At 38.1% G+C, this 26,536-nt stretch overlaps 2 protein-coding genes across 2 annotated transcripts in view; both read left to right on the top strand.

Annotated features, from left to right (window-relative positions):
- The window catches only part of LOC134674253 (scavenger receptor class B member 1-like), a 254,420-nt gene that overhangs the window by 101,931 nt on the left and 125,953 nt on the right, over nucleotides 1-26,536 (top strand). The gene's annotated exons all lie outside the window — the stretch shown is intronic.
- Nucleotides 1-26,536, top strand: part of LOC134673475 (cadherin-87A) — a 66,689-nt gene that overhangs the window by 4,049 nt on the left and 36,104 nt on the right. Inside the window, exon 2 of the mRNA XM_063531473.1 lies at nucleotides 24,434-24,498. Within this exon, the coding sequence (XP_063387543.1) occupies nucleotides 24,444-24,498 (55 nt within the window). The 5' untranslated portion in view covers nucleotides 24,434-24,443. The remainder of the gene's footprint in view (nucleotides 1-24,433; nucleotides 24,499-26,536) is intronic.

Here is a 26,536-nt window from a genome sequence, read left to right as displayed (position 1 = left end):
ACATGACCCAAAAAATTTTTATTAAGCTATGAGCTTCATCACATCTGATATTTGAGTAATTCTAAGCATTTCTAGCCTGAAGTGGGGGGGAGGGTGGGGTACAAAGACGGCCGCCATCCGTCATCTTTAAAAAAAATCTACTCTGATCCTGGTGGGTACTAGGGCAAGTTTGGTATCATTTTCGTATAAACCAAAGACGTAGAATTCATTGCTGATATTTGTTTTTTCAATTTCATAGTAATTTTACAAGAAAAACGTAAAAAGGTGAAAAATTTGGTTGGAGATTTTTGCTACGCGGAGCCGAAACTACAAAAGATAGAAAGTTGAAATTTGCACACTAGATTACATTTATAAAGTGTACAAGAGATAAGAAGCGATTTTGAGAAATTCAACTCCTAAGGGGGTTAAAAAGGGGATGAAAGTTTGTATGGGGTTCAAGTTTTATTTTAAGCTAGGAATTTGAAACTTCGTAAAACGATATATTATTAAAATACAAGAAAACTAATTTCAGCGTTTTTGAAAATTCATCCCCTAAGGTGGTGAAAAAGGAGTTGAAAGTTTGTATGGATATCAAAAAAATTTTCGAACGCGGGACTTGAATCTTTGTATTTGGGGATATTATTAAAAGACAGGAAAAGTAATTTCAGCGTTTTGTAAAATTCATCCCCTAACAGGGTTAAAAAGGGGTTGAAAGTTTGAATCCATTACAAATCCGAGTAGACACACATTTCTTATTGCCTCCCAGGCTTGAAATGCTTAGAATTACTCAAGGAACATATGTGATGAAGCTCATAGCTTAATAAAAAATTTTTGGGTCAACTTTATAACTGCTTCCGCTAAACCACCTAGTTCAGAGTTGAGTGCGCGTGCGTTAAAATGTTGGAGCCGCACACGCACACGTCACGCAAGCAGTGTGCCGTCTTTCATAAGGATCTGTATACTACAACGCCGTACGTACACGTCACGCACACGCAGCCGGTGTGCACAAGCCTTGGATCCGAGGGAAAGCCAACACGGTAATAATTTTGAAATAACTTCAATAACTTTCTGATAACGAACCGACACAACAAGGCGACAATAAGTCTAACCAAACCTTGCAAAACATGCATTTTACCTCCAAACCTATTCTACTCTAAAATAACCCTTATATTTAAGCAATAAGGAATATATTCATCTGTTATCACACACAAGGTGTTTATTATGTAGCACTGACGCTCTGTTATCCAAAGACCGTATAGGACTTTAGGACATAAGGTTTTTAGGTCATTCTAGAGCTATAGGGCAGTAATGACACGTTATCCGGTTGTAGTGGAAAGCAGCTGAACCCTAGGTCATCTATAATTATGATTTAAGATCTGTATCGGTCTATAGAATACTGTTATCTACCGTGGACTGTAACGCTACGTCTTACGTAGGCGAACAACGCGCGAACGCGGCGCGGTGCGGCGCGGCGAAATCAATCCTTTGATGCCCATAGAAGTGTCCTACGTAAGCGATCTCGTTGCGAACGCGGTGCGGCGCGATTTGCACGCGAATGTCAGGCGGCGCGGCGCGGCGCGGCGCGGCGGCGGCCGCTTTCGCCGCGCCGCGCCGCGCCGCGTTCGCGCGTTGTTCGCCTACGTAAGACGTAGCGTAAGGCGGAGACCAAACTATAGTTTCATTTCAAGGTACAGATGTAGTGCATGAGTGCATCAATATTTTCCATTGTATTTTCACGGAAACCTACGAACGTGTCTTGCTTTGCTATTCAGTCAGTCTCGGTACAAAAAGTACTTATTGACTGAACTGGCATGACAAATACGAAGATTTACGAGAAAATACGATGGAGAACTGGATGGAGATCTGTATATTTTGCAAGTTGCGCAAAGTTTCAAAACGTTGGAAATTTTCTCAAAATTTTAAAATGAAGATTTCGTTCCCTATACAAAAGTAAGTATGTATGAGAAGTTTCCGAGATTTATCAATGTGAAATCTTCGCAAATTTAGAAACTATCCAATGGCACGTACCTATTAAAACATATTTTTTCAACCCTTTGCTACATTCTACGAGGCAAATACAGGTACATAATGTAATGTAAATATGTAGGTACGTCATTTTGAACAACTTTTTTGAGACTCCTCGGAATGGCTGAAGATGAAAACGCAGTTATTTAAGTTTTGACACATAAAGAATCTAAACTAGGAATAGGTACTTTGAGTAGGTACCTGTATCAACTTTAATACCGACATGCAACAAAAGCATAATGTAATGATGCCATTTAAATGAACGAGATTTGTGTCGGCGTGGGAACATCGTATTGTATTTCATACTAGTTCATGTTTACTATACCTACTTATGCATATAAAAAGTAACGTCAACATTTGGAACCATCCGAAAGCAGCATTAACTTTAAGGTGACAGTCCATTTCCAACGACAGCTGCATTACTTGTTCATTTTACTATGGAAATTGACAATGACAGCGACGCCTTCAGTACCGGTAGTGCAGCTGCGGTTAGAAATGGAATGTTACCATTAGATATCTTTACTTAATTTGATATTATTCTCGGTGCATCTCGTTCGCACCAGATAAGTGGACAATGTTAGAAATAACAATCGGAGGTGCCAGGCCTCTTGAGTCATAAGCAGACATCGTAAATTTTATCACATTTTCGGTGCCGTGGAGTGGTGTTGACGGAATTGGTAAGTATAAACAATTTCAACCCTAATGATTAATTAGCGTTAATTAAGTTAACATTAACCTTTATTTACCATTTCAGTTGAAACTATCTATACCAATTCCGTTAACACCACTCCCAATTCCGTTAACACCACTCCGCTGCACCAAAGATGCCGTAAATTAAGTTACGTTTCATTCCATAAAAAATTATAACTTGACATTATAATATTTTTTACTGGTCATATTCGCACATTGTCATAGACAGATTGAATGAGACTTTTATGACCATCTGACAACAAATCAAGATCAAATTTACAAGCTTCGAACAGCGCTAATTATCTCGACATGGTTAAAGTTGCATAAGGCGTTAGGCCGGTTTGTCAAACTGGTTGCGGTGTTAGCACCGATCAATCGACAAGAATGCTGTACGAATTTTAGATGCAGGCGACCTACATTTATGAAGATTAAGGTACGTTACAAAATCTGTCATAATTGACAAACACCAAACGAAAAGAAAATAACGCCTACTAGAAGATAGTAAATATAAAAAATATGGTCTGTATCGGTTTGGGTCAATCAGAAAACTGTGTCACGTCTTTCCTGTAGACATACACAAGAGTTAAGGGCTATAAAGTATAATTTTCTTAATTAACCCTTATTCACGTGCAAAGGTCCTCCTTTTATTTGGAGAACGATTGATAAAATCATTACTTACATGCCCACAAGCTGTTAACTATTGCCCACAGGAGAGAAAACTAGTGTGTTCGCGCGAACTGTACATTTTTCTTTACTCTTGTGTATCTCTACAGGAAAGACGTAACACAGTTTTCTGCTTGACCCGTTTACGGACGATAATTTTACGTGATAATGTCATAAGAAAGTATTAACTACTTTACGTAACGTTACCATAGAGATCTGTCGACAACGTTACCATGGAGATCTGTCCACAACGTGACACTTTTTCGTGCATGCTACCGGTGTTCCTCGATTTATAGTTATCACGTGAAAATAATTTGGAATATTCGGGATTATAAATATACTATGCTAAGAAAAGTCACATGACAATTTTCACACCTTATTTAAGTTGCGAGTGGCGTTTTCTATCACCTCTCCCTGTTTTCCTACCTATACGAGCCCCGATGCAAATTATTTCGTCTAGTTCCACGAAACAATTTTGTTTATTTTCATAAATTTTACACATGAACATAAAATGACCCAGTAATGGGAACCATAATAGCAATGTTTAATGTAGTTTATTTTGATCGTGTAATAAAACTGCATGAGACTTTTATTGCTGAAAAAAAGGACTTTTCAAAAACGTTGTCCAAATCATATTGTCCGCTCCTACAGCACTGCTGCATGCATGGGCTCGAAACAAAATTGTCAGTACATTGGCAGAGCCCTATTGCTTTCCCTAGTAATAGCCCTTTTCACATATGTTGTAATCCTAGCCGTCAATAAAAAAATAAAAAATCTTTTTTTTTTCTTTCAGTACAAACGGTATTTCTTGTATTTGGATTTAGTTATTGCAGAGTATTACCATATAAAATTAAATAACATTAGTATAAGCATTAAGTATTAGTAAGTAATTTTGAAACAAAAACATTATTTCTGAACAAACGCGAAAACCTCAAAAAATGGTCTCACTAGACGAAAATATGTGCACCGGGGCTCGTATAGGGACCGTGCGAGTTGGAGGATCTGCCAACTTGTGGCCTAAAATCAGTGTTGCCAACTCGGATTTTGAAGAAATGCTAGACTAATGTCTAGATTATGCCAAAGTTTTTTGAAATACCTCTATGCTAAAAAAATGCTAAAATATCACTTGAAATTAGACACTTAAAACACATACATTTTTCAAATTTGCCGACTTCTTCTACTGACAAGATTTGCTTGACCAACTTTATATAGTCCGTCGACGTCCATCCGTCCACTAAAGTCAAAATTCATATGAAAATATGAACCACATAAGGCGATGGCGCATATTGTTGCTGCCAAGTTGGTGCAAACTTGGCTTAGACTAAATTATGCTAAAAAATATGCCAGATGCTAAATGGAAAATTATAGTGCCAAAGCGAGTGAAAATATGCCAGATCTGGCATTATTTATGCCAAGCTGGCAACACTGCCTAAAATGAAAACTTAAACTTGACATTGACACTTCACGTTAAAGCAGGTGCTGCCCCCACAGTTCACGCACGTTATCTTATGCGTTGTCTGCCATCTTCTGGCGTAAATTATAAACTTAAGCTTGACATTTAACGTTCGCGGTAATAAACAGGGGGGGTAGCCTCACTTCATATCTGTGGGCAGCCCCCTAAAGTTCATGCATGCTGTCTCTATACTTTTGTTGGCAGTTGACGGCCGCTAATATATAGGGTGTTTGGTAGATCGTTTGCCAAATTAAAACGGCAGATAGGTTGAGTCATTTGCTATCTTCTCATGCCTAGAAAAACAAAATTGGCCATGGTTTTTTTACTACTGCTTAAGCAGCATGGTTTTTTTACATTTTTTCGTAAATTACAAATTTTTACTTAAGTAAAAATTTGTAATTTACGAAAAAATGTAATAGAAGTGAAAAATTTTTTTTGGGCCAAATAAAAAATTTCTAGGCCTGAGAAAGATAGCAAATGACTCAACCAATCTGCCGTTTTAATTTGGCAAACGATGTACCAAACACCCATCTAAATCTGCAGCGGTATAATGGTCGCATTATTATCACTTGTCACGTCATGCATCACTTTCGCACTTACATACTTATGACAGATGATAAAAAACCTACCATCTTAGCCCTACTGTATGCGTAGGCAGTGTTACGTTACTTGTCACCAAATAAGAAAAGTGAACGCATATCCATTTGCGAAGTAGGATATCCAGTCCTTCCTCGTCGGTCGACGTTCCATAGAACTAGTTCTGCGATTAAAGGCATTTACTTAAGACGTGATCGCTTATTTATACTATCATAGCTTTACATTATAAATAATTATAATTATACTAGACTGGAGATCTGAGGATTAGGTATAGCGGGTATTAATAGTACATGTGCAAGTTGCATGTATTATAATATTTGTAGGTATTATAATATCTATAAAGTTGGCAACGTTCTTTTATTTTCTAGAAATATAAAACAATAAAGCATTTTTCCATTTTGGAGAAGGAAAATGTGAAAAGTTTCCCATAGTTTTCTCTGTGATTTTTTTTCGGAGTTTCGTCGAAATATTCGATGTTTGTTGCCCTTCCACACAAATATAAACAAACTTTAGAACCGTAGGTATTATCAAGTATTATGACAACAATTTAATACATATATATATATTGCATGTAAAATACACATGAAAAATATATAGCAAATTTTCGCACCTTGGCCTGAAACGAAAATATTAACTTTACATCGATATTTCGATAGATATGGAGCATCTGTTGCCCCCTACTGCGGCTACAGTTTAACACACACACAGCACTCTATTCTGGTTAATATGTATGGTAATTTAAATAATTACGTAATCACAGTGATGTATAAGTAGGTATGTTACTTTAAAACGTGATTAAAATGAATAAGCGTCGCAGGCGCACAATCAAGAGGGCTTTTTATCTTGCACACAACATGCGCATCAAGGTTAACTGCATTCCTGCGATCTTAGGAACAACGTTAGTAACACAAAAATTCACAGAACTGATATTAGTACGTGGAAGAGGAAGAGGCGAGAATAAAAGCCGTGTTTTGCAGGACTCACTTATAAATATTATGAAAGTTTCTAAATTAAAGCACCTATTTATTATTGTATGCGAAGACAACGCGTTTTGAAATTTATTACAAATATTCTGTTATTCTATAATCTATAGGTATCACACACCGGCTTTACCTTGTGTTCTGAACGCATCGAAACTTCCAAACTGACGTCACGGATGCGTCACGAACGGCTGATGAGATTCGATGAGACGACGAATGGACATAAACCGCCGACAACAAAACGAGAATCATCCACAAAATCCGTTGAACAATAAGAACACAGTTGTACTCAAATAAAATGTAAGATGTCTGAAGATCCACTTAGGCATCCCTGCATTACTAGAACTCCTTTCACCCTTTTCTATGATGGTCGTAGGGTCAAGCCAGTCATGGCCACACGATAATAGAAATAAGGAAAAACCGGATGTAACTAATAGTGTCCGGTATCCGGTACCAAGCACTTTTATGGATTCTAAGGTACGCCAGATGGTATTGGTATCGCTTATTGTTCGGAGGCGCTTTCGTTTTTCTTCCTTTCTACTGTACAATGGCGATAATGTTTCATAACGACACCTTTGTATTGAAATTACGACTTTGGCATATTTTATGTAACTAGTAACTATGTACTATTGAAAAGTTTTAAAACACTGTTCCGTGCTCCGTCTGCAAAACAGACGAGTGATTCTTTTAGAAGAGTAATGTTTGCACAATTTCTTATTCACAAAGTGTATTTTGTATGTTTTGTATGGCGTTACATAAACGCAGTTGCAATATTAATGCATTTTACTTCAGTCAACTTCAGTATTGTCTGAAATAGGAAACAATTATTCACTACATCTGGAGGCCCACTGCCCCCACTGGAGACACTACGAAAACTCAAATCGAAATTTCTTTGTCTGCCTCTCTATCGCTGTTGCAAACTTGAGATAGCGAAAAGTAACGAAATTTCGATTATCGTTTTTCGCGAATAGGTAACATTGCATTTCCGACCGCAGCTGCACTACTGAAGCGGCCTGAACACCCTGACCCTATTGTTTCCCAAAAAGTTTTAAGTCACAATATATTGTCTGCCCGCATTTTCGTTAGTCATAATTTATTTGGTTCAGAAACGCGACACTTCAGAATTGCCATAAAACAAACCTAACCTTACCTATCTATAGGATGACCTTACGAAAATCCTGAAAAGTTAACGGTTTCAGTTTTATGGATAATGATAATATGACAAACAATTCGTTATGACTTAAAACTTTATGGGAAACAAAGGGACCCGGCCTGAACACGTCGGTTTTCAGTCAGAAAAAGACTGTCACCTTTAGGCTCTCTGTACAGTCACCACACGGGATTGTTATGCCATTTAGGGCCACCCCACATCTGGCGTCTTTCGAGCGTCGGCGTCTACAATTCTATGGCCGCTGCTCGACGCAACGTCGACGCAACTGCGCAGCGACGTCATTTTCCATAGCGTTGATCAGACGCCGACGCTCTAGGGATGCTAGATGTGGGGTGGCCCTTAGGGTTCTTGCTAAATTGGTAAATCTATATTGAACAACCAATTTAGCTAGGACCCTAAATGGAGCAACAATCGCGGAGCATGGTACATACGCGAGTACACACTGGAAGCAGCATCCGTGTTGCATCTGCCGTGTATAGACTTTAAATGTACAATTAACTTTAAGATAAGCGTAAAAATTAATTCAGCCATTTTACGGCCAAAGCCGGTCCGGTGTGAACCATTGGGTATGTAAACAAGTTTTGTATCCGCAAAGGACGGTCGTTGGTCTCAAATGTAGCCGGTTGCACTGTGTGAAATGTTTAATGGAATTTCATGTTTGTGGTAATCAAACTATTGAGATTTTTAACGGTTTTAGTATCTGACGAAATTAGTAATTAATACCTACCGAACAAAGAACCATCTCGGTAGATAAGAATTACGATTTGGAAAATAATGGCACTGAAATCGATTGATTGGTTATCCACATATAGACAATGATATCTACACGTACTAAACTTTTATAATACCTATCTATTTGCATCGGAAGTCAAAGACGACGTGATCAACGCAGTCACATCTGTATGTCCGTCTGTCACAACAGTTTCTAATTCTTATTCAGACCAACCCACCACAACTATTACTTGTATTTTTCCTAGAAACCCAAATATTACCAGCCACTATTAAGAAACCAATAATTAACAAGTGACTATGCAAGTATGCAGTCTTAAAGGGATTACTGATTAACAGTCCGCCGGACGGTATCGGCCTGTCAGTTGTTCGGAACTGTCAAAATTTTGTTCTAACTGACAAACCGATACCGTCCGACGGACTGTTAATCAGTGGGTCCCTGATAAGCCTTCGTTCACAGAATAGCGTGTTCGCAACTCTGCGCTCGCGCACACCGTCGACCACACGATGTTTACAAATAGGTAACCCGCTTCCCAGCATTATTGTAAACCGCCGAGGTACTGGCAGTCATTCACATCAGGTCTGAAGCCAACCATTGCAACATTAGTCTGGCCAACAAATTTTGTTAGTAGGAAATAGCGGTAAATTAAAAATCCAACCAGTCGTTTGGCTTATATAAGATAAGACACTTTTACTTGGGTCGTATTAAGGATGACTCACGTTCGCAGGCAGGGTCCGGGCCGGAGCTTCCAGCGCTTACTTTTCTATGACAGATGACCGGTCATCACGTGATGCTTTCCATAGAAAACGAAGCGCCGGAAGTTCCGGCCCGGACCTGGCCCGGTCTAACGTGAGTCATCCTTTAAGCACAGAATAAGTAATAGTACCTATTATCATATTTAAGGTCCCACTTCCCCGCCAAAACAATTATGTGGGAATATATTTTGGTATGGTTCCCGCGATAAGCGTTGGGAATAGCTACCCAGCTAGATCCGAGATTGTGTACCTATTATAATTAAATATGTCGCTTTTACAACGTTTAGCTACGTGTTAACCGATACCTACATACGTTATTAAGATTAATAAGTAAAAAATTAAAAACGGCTAAAAATTAAAATAAAAACCATAAGGGTTCCGTTTTTTGCCATTTGGCTACGGAACCCTAAAAACGGCGCGCACCCTTTTGTTTCATGCGCTCTTATTGTTTCAAAGAATATTTTTTTGCCTGACACTTTCCTACTACGGTCACGGTATGATACGGTGTAGTGGGCAGAGACCTTAAAACGCTCATGCCCAGCCCGCTTAGAGGATATAACCAACGGAGACGCCATGTCTAAAATTTTCGGTACAAAATAGTCTGCCGTTTTTTGCGGGGGAGGGGCACATCAAATGTATAGGTACGTCATGTCAGATAAACGTCAGTCCATACATATGGTTGACATGAGGTTGACCATTGGCCGCCTATTTTCGACAGAGGGGAACGCCTGTTAATGGCGGCTCCATTGTTAATTACTCCGAGCCAGCCCGGAAGACGCGCCTGTGTGACGGAACCTTTAACGTCGTAAGGTAAGACTTTACAACAGTAGTATTCAATTCAGATGCTAGTGAACACCAAACTACACAATAGGTACACCTTTTTTCCATGAGAATTATCTAATTGCACTTCAACCGTTAGATTTTCATGTATATAGACGTAACACTTTCCGCAGCGCAGGCGCACAGGAGCATAAAAACGCTTGCGTCACTCTTATACAAGATGTTAACCAACCGGCGAAACTATTACTAAGTATGAGTTTTAGTTGAATGTAATCACACTTGCTCAAGCTATTTAGGGCCCCCCCACATCTGGCGTCTTTCGAGCGTCGGCGTCTACAATTCTATGGCCGACGTCGACGCAACGTCGACGCAGCGTCGACGCAACTGCGCAGCGACGTCATTTTCCATAGCGCTGGACCGACGCCGACAGACGCCGACGCTCGAAAGACGCCAGATGTGGGGGGGGGGCCTTAACGCGAGTGTGTAGGGAGTAATAGTTGATTTAACTCCCATGAGAGTATTGATTTTTAAATGATTTATTTACCTGTCATAAGTAAAGGGCTCAATTACAGACTGTTGTCTTGACTTAATTTAAATACACATTTAAAATGAGTATTAATTTAATTATTTTTAAAAGTTTAGTAATTGTGCAAAGGTTAATTATGTTCCATAACAAGCTATTCAATAAAATAGACAAAGAATAACATTAATTGTCTGAACTGATAATATTATTGAGTAATATTCTCATATCAATACATGGAATACAATAAAGACAATAGAGTTAGACCAAGAAAAGTCGCAATGATTTTGATAGCACAGTGCAAGTGTTATTATAAACTAATATAAAAATGTTAGTATAATAACACTTGTACTGCGTATGCTATCAATATCGTTGCAGACTTTTCCTGGTCTAACTCTAATAGGTTATTTATATTTTCTGTGGGATTATATCATTTTGTGTGAAAAGATAGACCTATGCCCAGCCCAGCAGAGGGCCTTATCTGCGGGCCGGAAGCTCCTTCATAATACAGGCTACTGCGCATAAATATATCACTTCTGGATAATAAACACAAAGTTAATGAAAGCGCGGACGTTAATGTATGCATTGTTGGAAACCGTATTTACGAATATTACCAACTTTTACTTAAGTTCACAGTTCACTTGCTTCTACGAGTAGGTAGGTAATTATTCAGTACCTACAAACTAGTCACACTTACACACACTCAAAACTGTTCAACTGGTATAGTCTCGCTGATCCCATATCCCATCTAGGGCACAGATATTGTAAAACAGTTCCGTTATTCTAATATAGACCCCACCAGATTGACACCTACGACTTCATTGTACGCTACAGACATTTATATACAAACGCTTTAAAAATATCGTTAGCGCGATATAGAACTCACTGTATTCAGTCCAGCGACATCTACATCTACCGACATGATAATATTGAGTAAACTTACTACTACAACCAGATTCGGAACACCGCCTAATAAGATATAGTCCACACCAGATTGCGTGTCCCTCTGCATTGTTTCCCTAATCGCAAACACGTAAGGCTAATGTCCGCTACACACCTTATGTACAAACGCTGTAAAAATATCGTTAGCGCGATGTAGAACTCACTGTATTCAGCGCAGCGCTATCTATTGACGTATTGAGTAAACTTTACACTAACAACCAGAATCGGAACACCGCCTAATAAAATATTGTCTTCACCACACCAGGTTGCGTGTCGCTCTTACGACTTCATTGTACGCTACACACCTTTATATACAAACGCCGTAAAAATGTCGTTAGCGCGATGTAGAGAACCCACCGTATTCAGCGCAGCGGCATCTACCGACGTATTGAGTAAACTTATAACAACCAGTTTCGGAACACAGCCTAATAAGATATAGTCCACACCAGATTTCGTGTCGCTCTAATGCACGCATTGTTCTCCTAATCGCTTACACCTACGACTCCATTGTCCGCTACACACCTTTATATACAAACGCCGTAAAAATGTCGTTAGCGCGATGTAGAACCCACCGTATTCAGTCCAGCGACATCTACCGACGACTTACTAACAACCAGTTTCGGAACACAGCCTAACATATAGTCTGCACCAGATTGCGTGTCGTTCTAATGCACGCATTGTTCTCCTAATCGCTTACACCTACGATTCCATTGTCCGCTGCAATGGCTTCTGACTGTACTTTCTCTAACTTGGCGGTTAAGGGTGGTTATTGTCAAACTATTGCATAAGTTACTTGCGGTTTGGAATTGGAAGATTTTACTTCCGCGAGCTTTGTGGTTTAACTCTGTTGTCTCCGTTGTTCATAAAACATAGCAATTTTTTCTTAAATTTTGTCTAAATATTTCTAACAATCACAACTCGCAGATAATTTAGTAAATAATACAAAAAATACAAAATAGTTTACTTGGTTTAACTTATAATACATAAAAGGCTGGAAACTCCTATTTAGTACATATAACATTGTGTCGGGAGACCCCCTCTTCCATTATTATATTCCTACCCAACCCAAATAGGGTAAAAACCAACAGACTACTTAACTTAATTAATAATATGTGAAGGGTATATATAACTAGTTTAAAAGTAAAACTGATTTATTAGGTACTATAAAAAAAAAATATATACCACCATTTTCAAGTCTTTTATAATGACAATAAATCTCGTAACAATATAGTATCCGACATTGATTATGTTGTAGCAACGGAAATGAAAGTGGGATACTTTTTATCTCTAACAAAAAGTGCAAGATCTCTAAACTTACAAACCGAACACTGTCCTACACAAATAGACCTGAGCACAGCATGATTGGTTATTGTATGAATGGTATTGAACCGTATAGTGAAGGATTAAGATTGATATTCGCACAGACTGTTTAATTAGGCAGTGTAGTACATAATGTAGATGATATATTAGTGCAGAGGCTTGACTTAGGTACAGACCTATAATTTAAACTCTATTTGAACGTTGTGCAAAACTCGCGAAAAAGGCTAATATAGTGGTGAGTTTCCTAATTGTGACGTCCCACGGGTAAAGGTACCTTATGGCGGTTGGCGCTTACGCCATTATTAACGCCGCTCCAATATTATTGCGGCGCTATGCGACGTAAGCGCCAGCCGCCATAAGGTATCTTTTGCCGTGGAACGTCACATTTTAGAAAATTAGCTCTTGCTCTCGAATTCATTTGAGTATTTTAACATGTTTGTAGATTCTTCGGCTAAACTCGGCACTGTCTTCAAGAAAAGCATTTGAAAGGTACAAAAGTCGTCAGTCAATGCCTCAATGGCAACAATGTTAAATTTTTTTTTAGATTTATATAGAAATAAAGATTAATATTTGTCTTTATAAGCATTTTTGCATCATGCATTTTAATGTTTAGGTATGCAGCCCATATCTACATTTATGTGTGTCGTATTTGTCAACTAGTAAACCAATTTTAGCTGTAACTGGTATCTTTTGAGCGTGATCTTTCAGTAGGTATATTATCATTATCTCTTTATTTTCGTCGATAAAGTTAAAGATGGCGATTGTAGAGGCTCCAGTGCCCGACACAGCTCCAATAATCGACATTTTCTATCATAATGTCATATCAATAAAGTTGACAGCTAGGTGTCGAATATTGGATCTTATTAACATGTCGATTATTTAACATTCGTACCAAAATGGCATTGCTGTACCCCAAAATGTCATACTACTTCCCAATAGAAAACGTACTATATTGAGGTGTTTACACTAGGGTTGCAAATAGAAAAAAAACCAAATGTTTTTTTTTCAAATTTATGAAAAAAAACATGAAAAAAAACCTGGCGCGATGGTTTTTTTTCTAAATTAGGTTTTTTTATATGAACAAAAATATGCCACAATAACGGTTTTTCGTGATTTATTTATACAAGTAACTTAAAACTAAGTGCCCCGATGCGGCGACGAGAGGCGTTGGTGTTGCCGACAGTAAATTGCGATAACTACCACTACAGATTTCATTTATGCTGTTATTAATCAATGTTGTTAAATTAAACTGGTTTAATGGTTAACATAAAATCTAAAACAAGTAAAACAACCGTATAAAATTATTAACTGCCTTGCAAATTTTGAGTTTTTATACTTTTGAAAAAAAATTTACTCCAGAAAAAACACGGTTTTATTTCACGGTTTTTTTTCATTTTTTACAACCCTAGTTTACACTAGGTATTTAGACAGCAAAAAGTTTTGGTACAGTTAAGCTTCTGTATAATCTCACTTCTGCGGCACCCTACTAAGCCCGAACACGAAACCTCGCATTATGCGAGTGACCTCCGCAATTTGCCACCGTTACCTACTCCGCCGATTACAGTACAGTTATGCGTTAAGCCGGTTCCGACGCAGCATACATCACATGTGTCGAATTGCTTAGGGCAAGGCAAATGACAGTTAAATTGACTTCGATTGAGACATCCATGCTTGTATGAGACAGCTGTATCCTAATCACATTATCATTTGCGTCTCACTACTGTATCACATGTAAATCACTAACGATTACCGTAAAACGGGGTGAGTAGGTTTCGCGGGGCGAGGTGGGTTATGAATGGGGAGAGAAGGTTTGAGAGGGGGGTGAGTAGGGATTTTAAGGCTACTGCTACAAAAATAATGTATTCCAATTTAAAATAGGGCTATAGTAATACGCATAATAAAAGAAATCGATCCAACAATCTTCCAAAATCACCTTTGTATGAAAACCCCTCTCACCCCAAATACGAGGCACTACGAGGTGAGGTGGGTTTTCCTCTTTATCGTCAAAGTTATGAAATGGAACTACCCAAAATAAAATAAAAACTAAAATACAAACGTCTGGAACACTTATTATACACACCATTCAGTTTTCATATGTAAAAATAAAATGTTATCGAGGTTTGAATTTCAGTTTTGACCCTACTCACCCCATTTTACGGTACCTACTTACTATTACTGATGTGGCGCAACGACCCGAAGCCCGAAGTGGTTCTTGGCCTCCGACACCAAAGACCGCCATCGCCTCGCTAAAAGTACTCAGGTTGACTGGAGTACCATGACAAATACGAACGTTTCCGAGAAAATACGATGGAAAACAAGTATGCACTCGTACTTAGTAGGTAGTTATAAAAAATATTAAAGTTACACTCTAGCTTTATTTATTTATTTATTTATTTAAACTTTATTGCACAAAATATATACAACAATGTACAAATGGCGGACTTAATGCCAAATGGCATTCTCTACCAGTCAACCATAGGGCCAAACATAGGGAGTATATAGGGCCTTTATATCTATTATTTTGTAATGAATCCTTAATTCTAACGAATAAACGAATTTTCACATTTATACTTCGTTTTTTTTAGCATTAGAAATTAGGTAAACAATCTTGATGTGTCTTTTAATTAAATAAAAAAAAACTGGTCAAGTGCGAGTTCGGACTCGCGTTTCAAGGGTTCCGTACATCACACAATTTTCAACAATTTTTTTTGTACATGTAACGTGACGTGAGTGAAACGTCTTGAAAATCCGATTGGGTCAATTACAAACCAGATGTAACATGAAGTTTTCTGGCGTGGTGGCTTATAGGTATCTCTGCAACTATGCAAAGTAGCTTACATAGGAAGATTAAATGCCGAACAGTAGTACAAGTGTCCAAATACGAAGACTGAAGACCGAGCTCCGCCTAGGGCTAATAGCTCGGAGCGTCCGACGGGTCGCGCTTCCTACAACTTCCGCAAGTGTTTTAAAAGCGATGGCCGAAGAGAGATAATACCTACAGGGTGGCCAAAAAATAAGTGCATTCCCGTAGCCGGGGAGGTTTTCAGATTATACTGAGCTTTACAACTTTTACTATGGGACCAACCCCGAATCGCGAAAAAAAAATGTATCCTTCCATAGAAAACGAACCACCCAAAATGTATGAAACAGCCAAATTTTTCCTCGCAATTTCGGGGTTGCACGTTGGCAACGGGAATACACTTAGTTATTTTTTTGGCCACCCTGTAAAGTGCTTTTTAAAACACGTAACAATAGTAACCTAATCAATCAGTACTACACTTGTACCAATGCGGCTGTGTGCCAGATACAGCCTATAGTCACACCAATAAAAGTCTGCAGCGGAATTGATAGCCCACGCAGTGTAAGTGTTGTTAATACGTCATAATTTCATAGAAGTTTGACGTTTAATATGACACTTGCACTGCGTGGGCTATCAAAATCGCTGCAGACTGGTTACGGTTTAACTATAGTCGCATTTTTTGTCGTCATTCCGACTCATGCTTGAAGCTAAAGGCAGGCCTCTTCGGGATGCTTCGGGCCTTCGGCCTTATGCGGATATCGGCCTAGGGCCTTCGCAATAGCTGTCTACATCACGTTTCACTTAAACTATTGTGGCTGTGTCCCTAAAAAACCTAAACCGCATTTTTGTTCTTAAATCCGACTCACGCTTGACTGTAGATTTCTAATAGGTTTTCCTGTCATCTTTAGGTAAAGGACTATTTTGTGTATTTTTTTCAGAATTTTAGACCCTGTAGTTTCGGAGATAGACGGGGGGGAATGGTCATTTTTTGTCTATTTTTAACCGACTTCCAAATCTCAAAGAAGGAGGTTATCAATTCGGTTGTATGTTTTTTTTTATTTTTTTTTATGTTTGTTACTCCATAACTCCGTCATTACTGGACCGATTTTGAAAATTCTTTTTTTGATTGAATGTATATGCATACAGATTGGTCCCGTTTTTGTCAAAATCCAGTTCTGATGATGAGATCCATGAGGAATCGAGGGAACTCCTCAAATCTTAAAGGCATACACATAGTGATTTTTGGTTTTTTATCAACGAATCAAGCATATACATCCAAAAAAGTGACATTTGATGAAGTGGAACTGCTGATGATGATCAGAACGGAACTCTTCGACGACGCATAGTTCACGGTTGGCGATTTGTCCTCGTCGTTATGTTTGTTAAGCAAGTTAAATTTTTAAGCTACATTTTTGTCAAGCTCGAGTTCTGATGATGGGATCCATGAGGAATCAAGGGAACTCCTCAAATCTTAAAGGCATGCGTATAGAGATTTTTGTATTTACATCAGAAAATCAAGCATTTTCATTAAAAACTGTTGCATTTGATGAAGTGGAACTGCTGATGATGATCAGAACAGAACTCTTCAACGACGCATAGTTCACGGTTGGCGATTTGTCCTCGTCGTTATGTTTGTTAAGCAAGTTAAGTTTTTAAGCCATATTTTTGTCAAGCTCGAGTTCTGATGATGGGATCCATGAGGAATCAAGGGAACTCCTCAAATCTTAAGGGCATGCGTATAGAGATTTTTGTATTTACATCAGAAAATCAAGCATTTTCATTAAAAAACTGTTGCATTTGATGAAGTGGAACTGCTGATGATGATCAGAACAGAACTCTTAAACGACGCATAGTTCACGTTTGGTGATTTTTCCTTTTCGTTATGTTCGTGAAGCAAGTTAAGTTTTTAAGCCACATTTTTGTCAAGCTCGAGTTCTGATGATGGGATCCATAAGGAATCGAGTCCTCAAATATTAAAGGCATACGTATAGATTTTTTTGTATTTTCATCATAAAATCAAGCATTTACATTAAAAACTGTCGCATTTGATGAAGTGGAACTGCTGATGATGACCAGAACAGAACTCTTCAATGACGCATGGTACACGTTTGGTGATTACGAATTTCGATTTTGACTTGGACTGGGACCCGGACTCGGACTCATACCCGGATCCGGTTCGGACCCGGATCCGGTTCGGACCCGGACCTGGACTCGGATCCGGATTCGGACCCGGACTCGGAACCGGACTCGGACCCGGACTCGGATCCGGACTCGGACCCGGTCTCGGACCCGGACACGGACCCGGACTCTGACCCGGACTCGGACCCAGACCTTGACCCAGAAAACCACTATGATACCTTAACTAAATAAACAACTATGATTACCTACCATAAAATTAATTTAGGTATAAAGTACGATGATGCCAATCTTACTAGCCCCTCCCGCTTAAACCCCCGTACACCGCACGGCATGCGCCATTAAGTGGGTTAGGTTAGGTTTGAACTGCGATCCTCACAGAACCGAACAGGGATTAGGTTAGGTTAGAACTGCGAGCCTTACAGAAACGAAATGCTACTTGAAAAGTGGGTTTGATTAGGTTCGAACTGCGATCCGCACAGAACCGAACTGCTATCTGAGGAGTGGGTTAGGTTAGGCTAGAACTACGACCCTCATGGCTCCTCTTCACGATGGGCCAACGCCGGCCACTCCAAGGGACGCATTTATGCGTTAGAGGGAGCAAGTGATAGTGCATGGCTGCGTCCCTTGGAGTGGCCGGCGTTGGCCCATCCTGTAGAGGAGCCATTATACAGAAGCGAAATGCTAGTAAAAAAGTGGGTGGTTTTACCTCCTTTTCTACATAGTGTACCATCTACAATAATCTTTCATCGGCCCCCATGGAAGTCGGTTTTTTTTTCTTAAAAATTATCTTGAATAACTTCTAAACTATTTATCGTAAATTTATAAAAAAAATAAATTTGAGATTCTCACAATGAGCTCTTTCGTTTGATATGTAACACGATATAGTTTGCAAAACTTTGTTTTTAAATTTTATCTTTTACTCCCCAAAAGTAGCCCTTTATGTTTAAAATTCATTTGTTGACGTTACATATTCGTCTTTGGGTCACAGACTTACATATGTGTACCGAATTTCAACTTAATTGGTCCAGTAGTTTCGGAGCAAATTGGCTGTGACAGACGGACGGACAGACAGACGCACGAGTGATCCTATAAGGGTTCCGTTTTTTCCTTTTGAGGTACGGAACCCTAAAAACACGTTTTAAAAATAAGTTACGGCAAATATGTAACAATTATGAATCTAATACGATCATTTATATTCTTCTGCTTTCATAAGTAATAGTTATTGATTATTAAAAAGCGTTTTTCAATTAAAAGACATGCCAAGATCGCTTACCTTCTTTCAAGTTCTTTCTAATGCTAAAAAAACGAACTATAGGTAACTACTAATTTACTAATGTGGTATATAGTGATAGTACGGTAAATGCTTATTATAAAAGTAACTGTGCAAAGAAAACTAATTATTGCGAAGGCATTACCTAATTAACTTATTAGTTTTATCTGTGTCTAATATCAACCTTGGTCATAGAAAGGCTGTAAATTTTTATTTTAATGAGTAATTTTTTGCCAAATCTTATAATTATAATACTTGACAACTGAGATATATTTTGAATTGTTATATTAATGTTTACCTAAACCCATTTTTCACCTTTACATACCTATGAAAATTGATTTTTTTGCGTCACAATATGTAGTAAACGAAATCACGACTTGTCCGGAAAACGCTGAACCTACCTAATATGTACCTAATTTTCAGTTAATTGCAATAACATTTGACGACCGGTCTGGCCTAGTGGGTAATAGTGACCCTGCCTGTGAAGCCGATGGTCCTGGGTCCGAATCCCAGTAAGGGCATTTATTTGTGTGATGACACAGATATTTGTTCCTGATTCATGGTTGTTTTCTATGTATTTAAGTATTTATTATATTATATATATTATCGTTGTCTGAGTACCCACAACACAAGCCTTCTTGTACTGTGGGACTTGGACAATCTGTGTAAGAATGTCCTATAATATTTATTTATTTATTTATTTATTTAACATCATAGGTATTTGTAACTCTCAACTGAGGAGGAGTTTTGTTTAGGAAATATTATCTAAAAAATACGACAGCAAAATGAACATGGGACCAGATGACACCTAGTACTGCATACTAAAAGTTTTTGACCCACTTGGCGTACTTAATGACACTGATCGATTCCCATGCGAGCGGAGCTGCACAGTAGTCAATAAACACGAAACCCTCAAACTATCTCATTAACTATTCATAATTGATTTCTTACAAGCACTCAACGCTCCATTTGACTTGACAAAAACCTGTCATTCCAATAGTAATCCAAATCAATCATACGTAGTTACAGATCATTCTCACGCGCATGCTCTTGCGTCACGTGTGAATCTATCGCAATTCCATTGTGGTGTTGCTCTGGTTAAAACTTGGTTTCGTAAGGACATGCTAAGATCAACCTAGTAAAAATAAGTAGGTAGACCTTATAATGTTTCAAACGATACGATAAGTTGTATTTTTAGGTTAACTTTTATTTTTACACCAAATAACTAAACTTCTTCTATTCTGTTCTAAACTTCAACACAGCCATTCTACACGTAGTAACTATTGTTGTGAGTTGGTTTAAGTACTTCGTTCGTCCACTATTTCTTTGAAATTCACTAGTGAAGTTGCGACTTGTGGCCAATGAGACATAAAGGTCTTCTAATCTCAAGGGACTAAATGGGACATAAGGACTCCTAATGGCAGTAATGGCTAAAATTCGCTATGCTAAATCACACGTTATCCTAAGTTATTGTTATTACCAAACTACAATGCTACTTACATGTCCCAGTTACTCACATTCGAGTACTGCACGGAGAGTTGTCATTCAGAACTTTATTACATTTCAACTGTCACTCAATCTTCAACCTTATTGTTGAAGAAATAGAGTAGAATTTAGATGTAAGGATTTACAAGAGATACGACTTTCTGAAGGTACATGAACTGTTCCGCGAATTAGTTTCACAACTAGTTTTTATTTAGTTTTAGTTTTTCGGTCGATGCAATTTTCTGCGTTTGGAAACTGTACGTTCCACTTTTTGATTTATTGGTCTATAACTCAATTGTTTCGATTGGATAGATTTATTCGTTAGATGCAATACGTAATTGCGAGTAGGAGTCGCCCACCGAATTCACAAACATGTCCAAAACTCAACTTAAAGTGAGGAAGTGATTTTAAATTTCATTGATCCAAAGACACATACTTACATACAATCGCACTTTGCAAGCTAAATAATAAATATAAGGTTTTTAACGTATCATTATTTATTTATCGCTCATGGTGTCAGATATTATCAATGTTTTTTCAAAATACGAGTAGGTAGTATAGACTACCTATTCAAAGTAAGTAGTTCGGAAATACCTTTACCTTCAACCATGTCATACCTGGCCTTAAAAGTACATTATGCAAAGTGACTTAATTATGATTTTAATTAAACACAATAGCCTAAACTAAACAGTATTGCGACATAAAGCCATTTAGATTCAAGAGTGAATCTCACAGCCTTAAGACTAAACTCGGCGTTACACCAACCTTGTCACAGCCAAAACAATGGCTTACAAAATAATAATTACAATTACAACTAACGTTTACAATTATGAAGTTACACGGTTATGTTACTGCATTTTGGACAGTATTTTGACTTCGAACATTGAGAAAAATATGCTACTTATGAAACTCTAATTCGTAAATTGCTTGCATATCATAATTAACTAGTAAATATGTTAACCTGAAATAGGCAGCTCATGCAGTTTCGTCATTTCAGTGTGTTATTTTAGATTTTATAATATCTACCTACTACTTTTGTAGATATTTATAAGTAGCTTAATTAGGTTCAAATGCGCTATTTCTATAGTTTGAAACATGTGTTTTGATATTTTATATTAAAACATGAAATTTTTAGATTAAAATAAAGTTAAATGTATCTAAATTAAAATTATTTAAACACGACCGTCCGTCCGGGCCCGAAGCCCAAAAAGAATACCCAACTGGCGTGAAGCGGCGCAGAATAGGGCAGAATGGCGCTCTCTTGTGTCAGAGGCCAAGATCCTCTTTGGGTCACTGAGCCAGTGATGTATGTATGTATGTATTAACTAAATATAAGTAGTAGTAGTAGTCGAATTGATTAGTTAGTAGTGTATTTTACTTTTAAGTATCAGACCTGTATCCTACGCATCTTGTTGTTAAATCTTATGTTCAACGCCCCACAGTCCTCACGACACAGGCTCGACCTAGTGTGAGGGCTATTGTTTGTTCTAAGAAGCTGTTGTACATATTCCATAGTTAATTTTAATTTAGTTACTAAGGTTTCAAGTCATGTCGATTTGGAAAATAAATATATTTGTATATTTGTATTTGTATTTGTATAAAGGTTTTTAAGACACATGAATGTTAAATAGCCTCATCATTAAATTACAACTAAACTACCTATAATAAATCTTAAAATAAACTCTGTTTTAACTTTATTTTAACAAGACGGACAACGTGTCAAAATACTGGTTTCCCTGTTTTGACCGTGACCAGCAGCTAGTATGATTAAATGGCCGGACCTGGGGTCAATTGAAACAATTAACCCAGTGCAGATCCAATTGTATAATCATTTAATAATTGCATTTAAACCGGGAATATCGAATTGATTTGTTTATTAAGTTTGTAAGTGGGTCATGGTGACAATGTGTTTAGTAATTTACTAATTTATTATTAATAGGGGGCTAACGCAAAATTAACTAAATGCAAAAGCAAATGTCGTGTCTTACAGAGACCTAAAGAACCTGGCCGAGGACCGCGAAAACTGGCGCATACTCCACCGACAAGAGCCATGCTCTTAAATTATGATGATGATGATGAACGCAAAATTGAGATTTTATATTGAATATTTAAACGTTTTAATCAAAGACAAATGCCATGAAAAAAAAATCACACAGAGATTATACTCTATTTGCAAGGATCACTCATTAGACCGGGCCGTGTCCGGGTCGGAGCTTCCTGCGCATCGTTTTCTATGGAAAGCACCACGTGATCGCCCGTCCCGGAAGCTGCGGCCGGATACGGTAAATGCCCCGTTTTTAGGGTTCCGTACCCAAAGGGTAAAACGGGACCCTATACCGGCCGGACACGGTAAATGCCCCGTTTTTAGGGTTCCGTACCCAAAGGGTAAAACGGGTATTACTAAGACTTCGCTGTCCGTCCGTCCGTCCGTCTGTCACCAGACTGTATCTCACGAACCGTGTAGCTAGACAGTTGAAATTTTCACAGATGATGTATTTCTGTTGCCGCTATGACAACAAATACTAAAAAGTACGGAACCCTCGGTGGGCGAGTCCGACTCGCGCTTGTCCGGTTTTTTTTAAATAATTTATAAATAATGAAAATGATATGGTGATTAATCAACGAAACACACTAGCGACACAATGTCAATGACAATGACCTCGTTGCAGCTGCGACCTTGCTTCCGATTGCGAGGGGGGCCTAATTGAGAGCCATCCAAGACCTATTTGCTGCCTAATAGAGAGCTGTCCAAGTCCTATTTGCGAGTTAACGATTTGAAAACGGGTACCGTAAAATGGGACTAGGGATTGCGAGGTGAGTCGGGTTATAAATGGGGAGAGAAGGAATGACAGGGGGGTGAGATGGTTTTTAAAGGCTACTGCTACCTAAATAATGTATTCTTATTACAAATGGAGCTATAATAATATTGATAATAATAAAAAATCGATTCAACAACGTTTCAAAACCATCCTTTAGTATGAAATCCCATCCCACCCACGAGGGACTACGGGGTGAGGAGGAATTTTGTGTTTATCGTTAAAGTTATGAAACTACCTAAAATCATAAAGAAAAAACTAAAATACAAACGGCCGGAACATTTATTAATCACATTAAGTTTGCATAAAATGTAAAAATAAAATATTATCGAGGTTTGAATGTCAGTTTTGTCCCTACTCACCCCATTTTACGGTACGTATATTTTATTGATAAAGAAGTTTATAAAGGCCAATTTTATATGCCCAATGTAGTGTAGATAGGGTACATACCACATACATGCAAACAGCAACACTCCATCGGTGAACCATTATGCCTTTTGTAATAAAATAACTTACGTCCACCGATGGACAGTTGACAGTGCGGGCGATGGTGCCTATGAGTAACCATACAATGTTGCGTTTATTAATAACTTATAGTTCGTTTTTTTTAGCATTAGAAAGAACTTGTAAGAAGGTAAGCGATCTTGACATGTCTTTTAATTGAAAAACGCTTTATAAAAATATAAAACTATTACTTATGAAAGCAGAAGAATATAAATGATCGTATTAGATTCATAATAGTTACATACTTGCCGTAACTTATTTTTAAAATGTGTTTTTCAATTAAAAGACACATCAAGATTGTTTACCTAATTTCTAATGCTAAAAAAAACGAAGTATAGTCATAAAAATTAATTAAAATAATAATCAAGGAGTAGATTAAGAGCCCTTCAATGTGCACACTAGCGCCACCGCTAAATAATCGTGATTATTTAAATTTAACGAAAGATATTGAAAAAAGGGGGCCGCTACGTACTGTATTGTGTATTTAAGTACCTTTTGAATACATCAGACTAGTTTTTATGTTGCTGGTTTCGTCGATCTAGGAACTCAAAACAAAAACGGCCGTTTTAACTTTGGACGCATAGATTGATGAATCCAGCGACATAAAAACTAGTTTGATGTATTCAAAAGGTACTTAAATACACAATATAGTACGTAGCGGCCCCTTTTTTTCAATATCTTTCGTAAAATTTAAATAATTACGATTATTTAGCTGTGGCGCTAGTGTGCACGTTGAAGGGCTCTTAAGTAATATATAGGTAGGTATTTTTTACTTGAAAAACTTTGAAGTAAATTATTATTCTGTTTGTTTCAGACGACGCAAGATGGAGATACGGTGGTCCTTGCTTGTCCTATGGGCCGCTTTTTCATGGATTTCAGGTAAAAAACCTTGATCAGCTACTGATTTCAGAAATAAAACCTCCAATATACCTAAATACCTACAACCGATTATATTCAATACTTACTTAAAGACGAAGACATGATAAAATCAGGAAATAATGCAATTAATGCACTTGTGTTGTGAGCAGGTTGTGAGTATGAATGTCATTATCATATACCGGGTGTGGCCTGTAATATGAGCAAAAAATTAAACTGTAGGCTGTACTCCTCATATTGATCAAAATTTGTTCAGCGACTTTTAAAAATAACTTGTGGTTTGATTTTTAATACACGTTAAAGTTTATTCTAAGACGCAATGTATTGCGAATTTTGTTATGATTAAGGCGTGACAAGCAACGTCAATAACAATGATATGGCGTGGCGATGGCGTCCATTGAAGATAATATTTATTTTGTATGAAAAATAGGGAATCTAAATACTTCATAATTTTTAAAAGTTGTTGAACAAACGTGTCACCGTTTGAGGAGTACAATCTATGTTTTAATTATTTGCTCGTGTTACAGGCCACACCCGGTATACTACCACAGTTTTATAAAAAACATTTCGGTGGGTTTCAAAACATAAAGCATTGACTGACGCTAGACCATGCCGGGGCCCGGCCGGAGCTTCCAGAGCTTCGTTTTCTATGGAAAGTACCTACCACGTAATCACCGATCAGCTTTTATAGAAAGTGGCATAATCGGATTCCTCGGCCCGGATACGGCTCGGTCTAGCGAGAGTCATCCTTAATGCGTAGACAGGTGACAGCTGTCACCCTTATTTTATTAAAACAATAGAGGTCACTAAAAAATATCAATCACATGCGTGGATAGCTACCAATATTACAGTAGGGACAATACTATGTAAGAAACAAGCACTAATAGTTTCAACTATATATACATATTTCACGATTTTCACGCCCTAGTTATACTTTGCAACAGATTTCCCTCTAAAGGGTTTTCCGGTCACATTTCTTCACCGTATTATTTCACCACATTCGATTTGGGCTACCCGAGCTGACCCAATGATTAGCTTGGTCGTGTTAATAGGCGCGAAATGCTCGAAAACAAAGCACTTGGTTATAGCGAGGGACTTTCTCTGGCCCTGTAGCTGGTGCCTTTGCGGGCTTGCCTGGAGGCAATGAACTAGATAAAAGGATGATAGGAACTAGAACAAATATGTTTAATGTGATATACTGCGTAAAAAATATGTTTATGTGATTTAATTCTTCCATATGGCAACCCTAGCCCGGGGTGTATGGAAAGCACCACGTGGTCGGTCACCGATCAGCCGTCATAGAAAATGACATGTCGGCCTCGGCTCGTGATTCGTAATTAACTAGAATAAGTATAGAAGACCGACTAGACCTCAAAAATGACCCCACATTGTGCTGCCAGCCAACCGTCAGCCAAAATGATTCAACCCCGCATTCATATTCGCCTAATGTTTTGCTTTGATGACATGGGATGACCCCAGATCAGATCATTCTGCATTGTGGTTGTATGTAATTAAAATGGAAAAGTAAAAAGAAACACTTTATGTAAACAGATTGTTAGAAAAATACATTATGTACGAAACAAAATTTTTGTGGCGGACTGGCCTTTACTTATTATATTAATTATATGTGATTTATTATTAGGTTTAACGGGAAGTTTAATTCGACTCCGCCGGTAGGTCTCCTATATTTTCTATTAATCTTTGAGTTAAAATTTAAAAAAAAAGCGGTGGTGGCCGAGTGGATATGACGTCTGACTTTCAATCCGGAGGTCGCGGGTTCAAATCCTGGCTCATACCAATGAGTTTTTCGAAACTTATGTACGAAATATCATTTGATATTTACCACTAGCTTTTCGGTGAAGGAAAACATCGTGAAACGTGAAACCTGCATACATCTGCGAAGAAATTCATAGGTGTATGTGAAGTCCCCAATCCGCATTGGGCTAGCGTGGGGACCATAGCCCAAACCCTCTCGCGCATGAGAGGAGGCCTGTGCTCAGCAGTGGGACGTATATAGGCTGAAATGATGAAATGATGATGA

This window comes from Cydia fagiglandana, chromosome 2 (assembly GCF_963556715.1).
Source record: "Cydia fagiglandana chromosome 2, ilCydFagi1.1, whole genome shotgun sequence".
NCBI classification, from domain to species: domain Eukaryota; kingdom Metazoa; phylum Arthropoda; class Insecta; order Lepidoptera; family Tortricidae; genus Cydia; species Cydia fagiglandana.
This window is presented reverse-complemented; position numbering and strand designations above follow the sequence as displayed.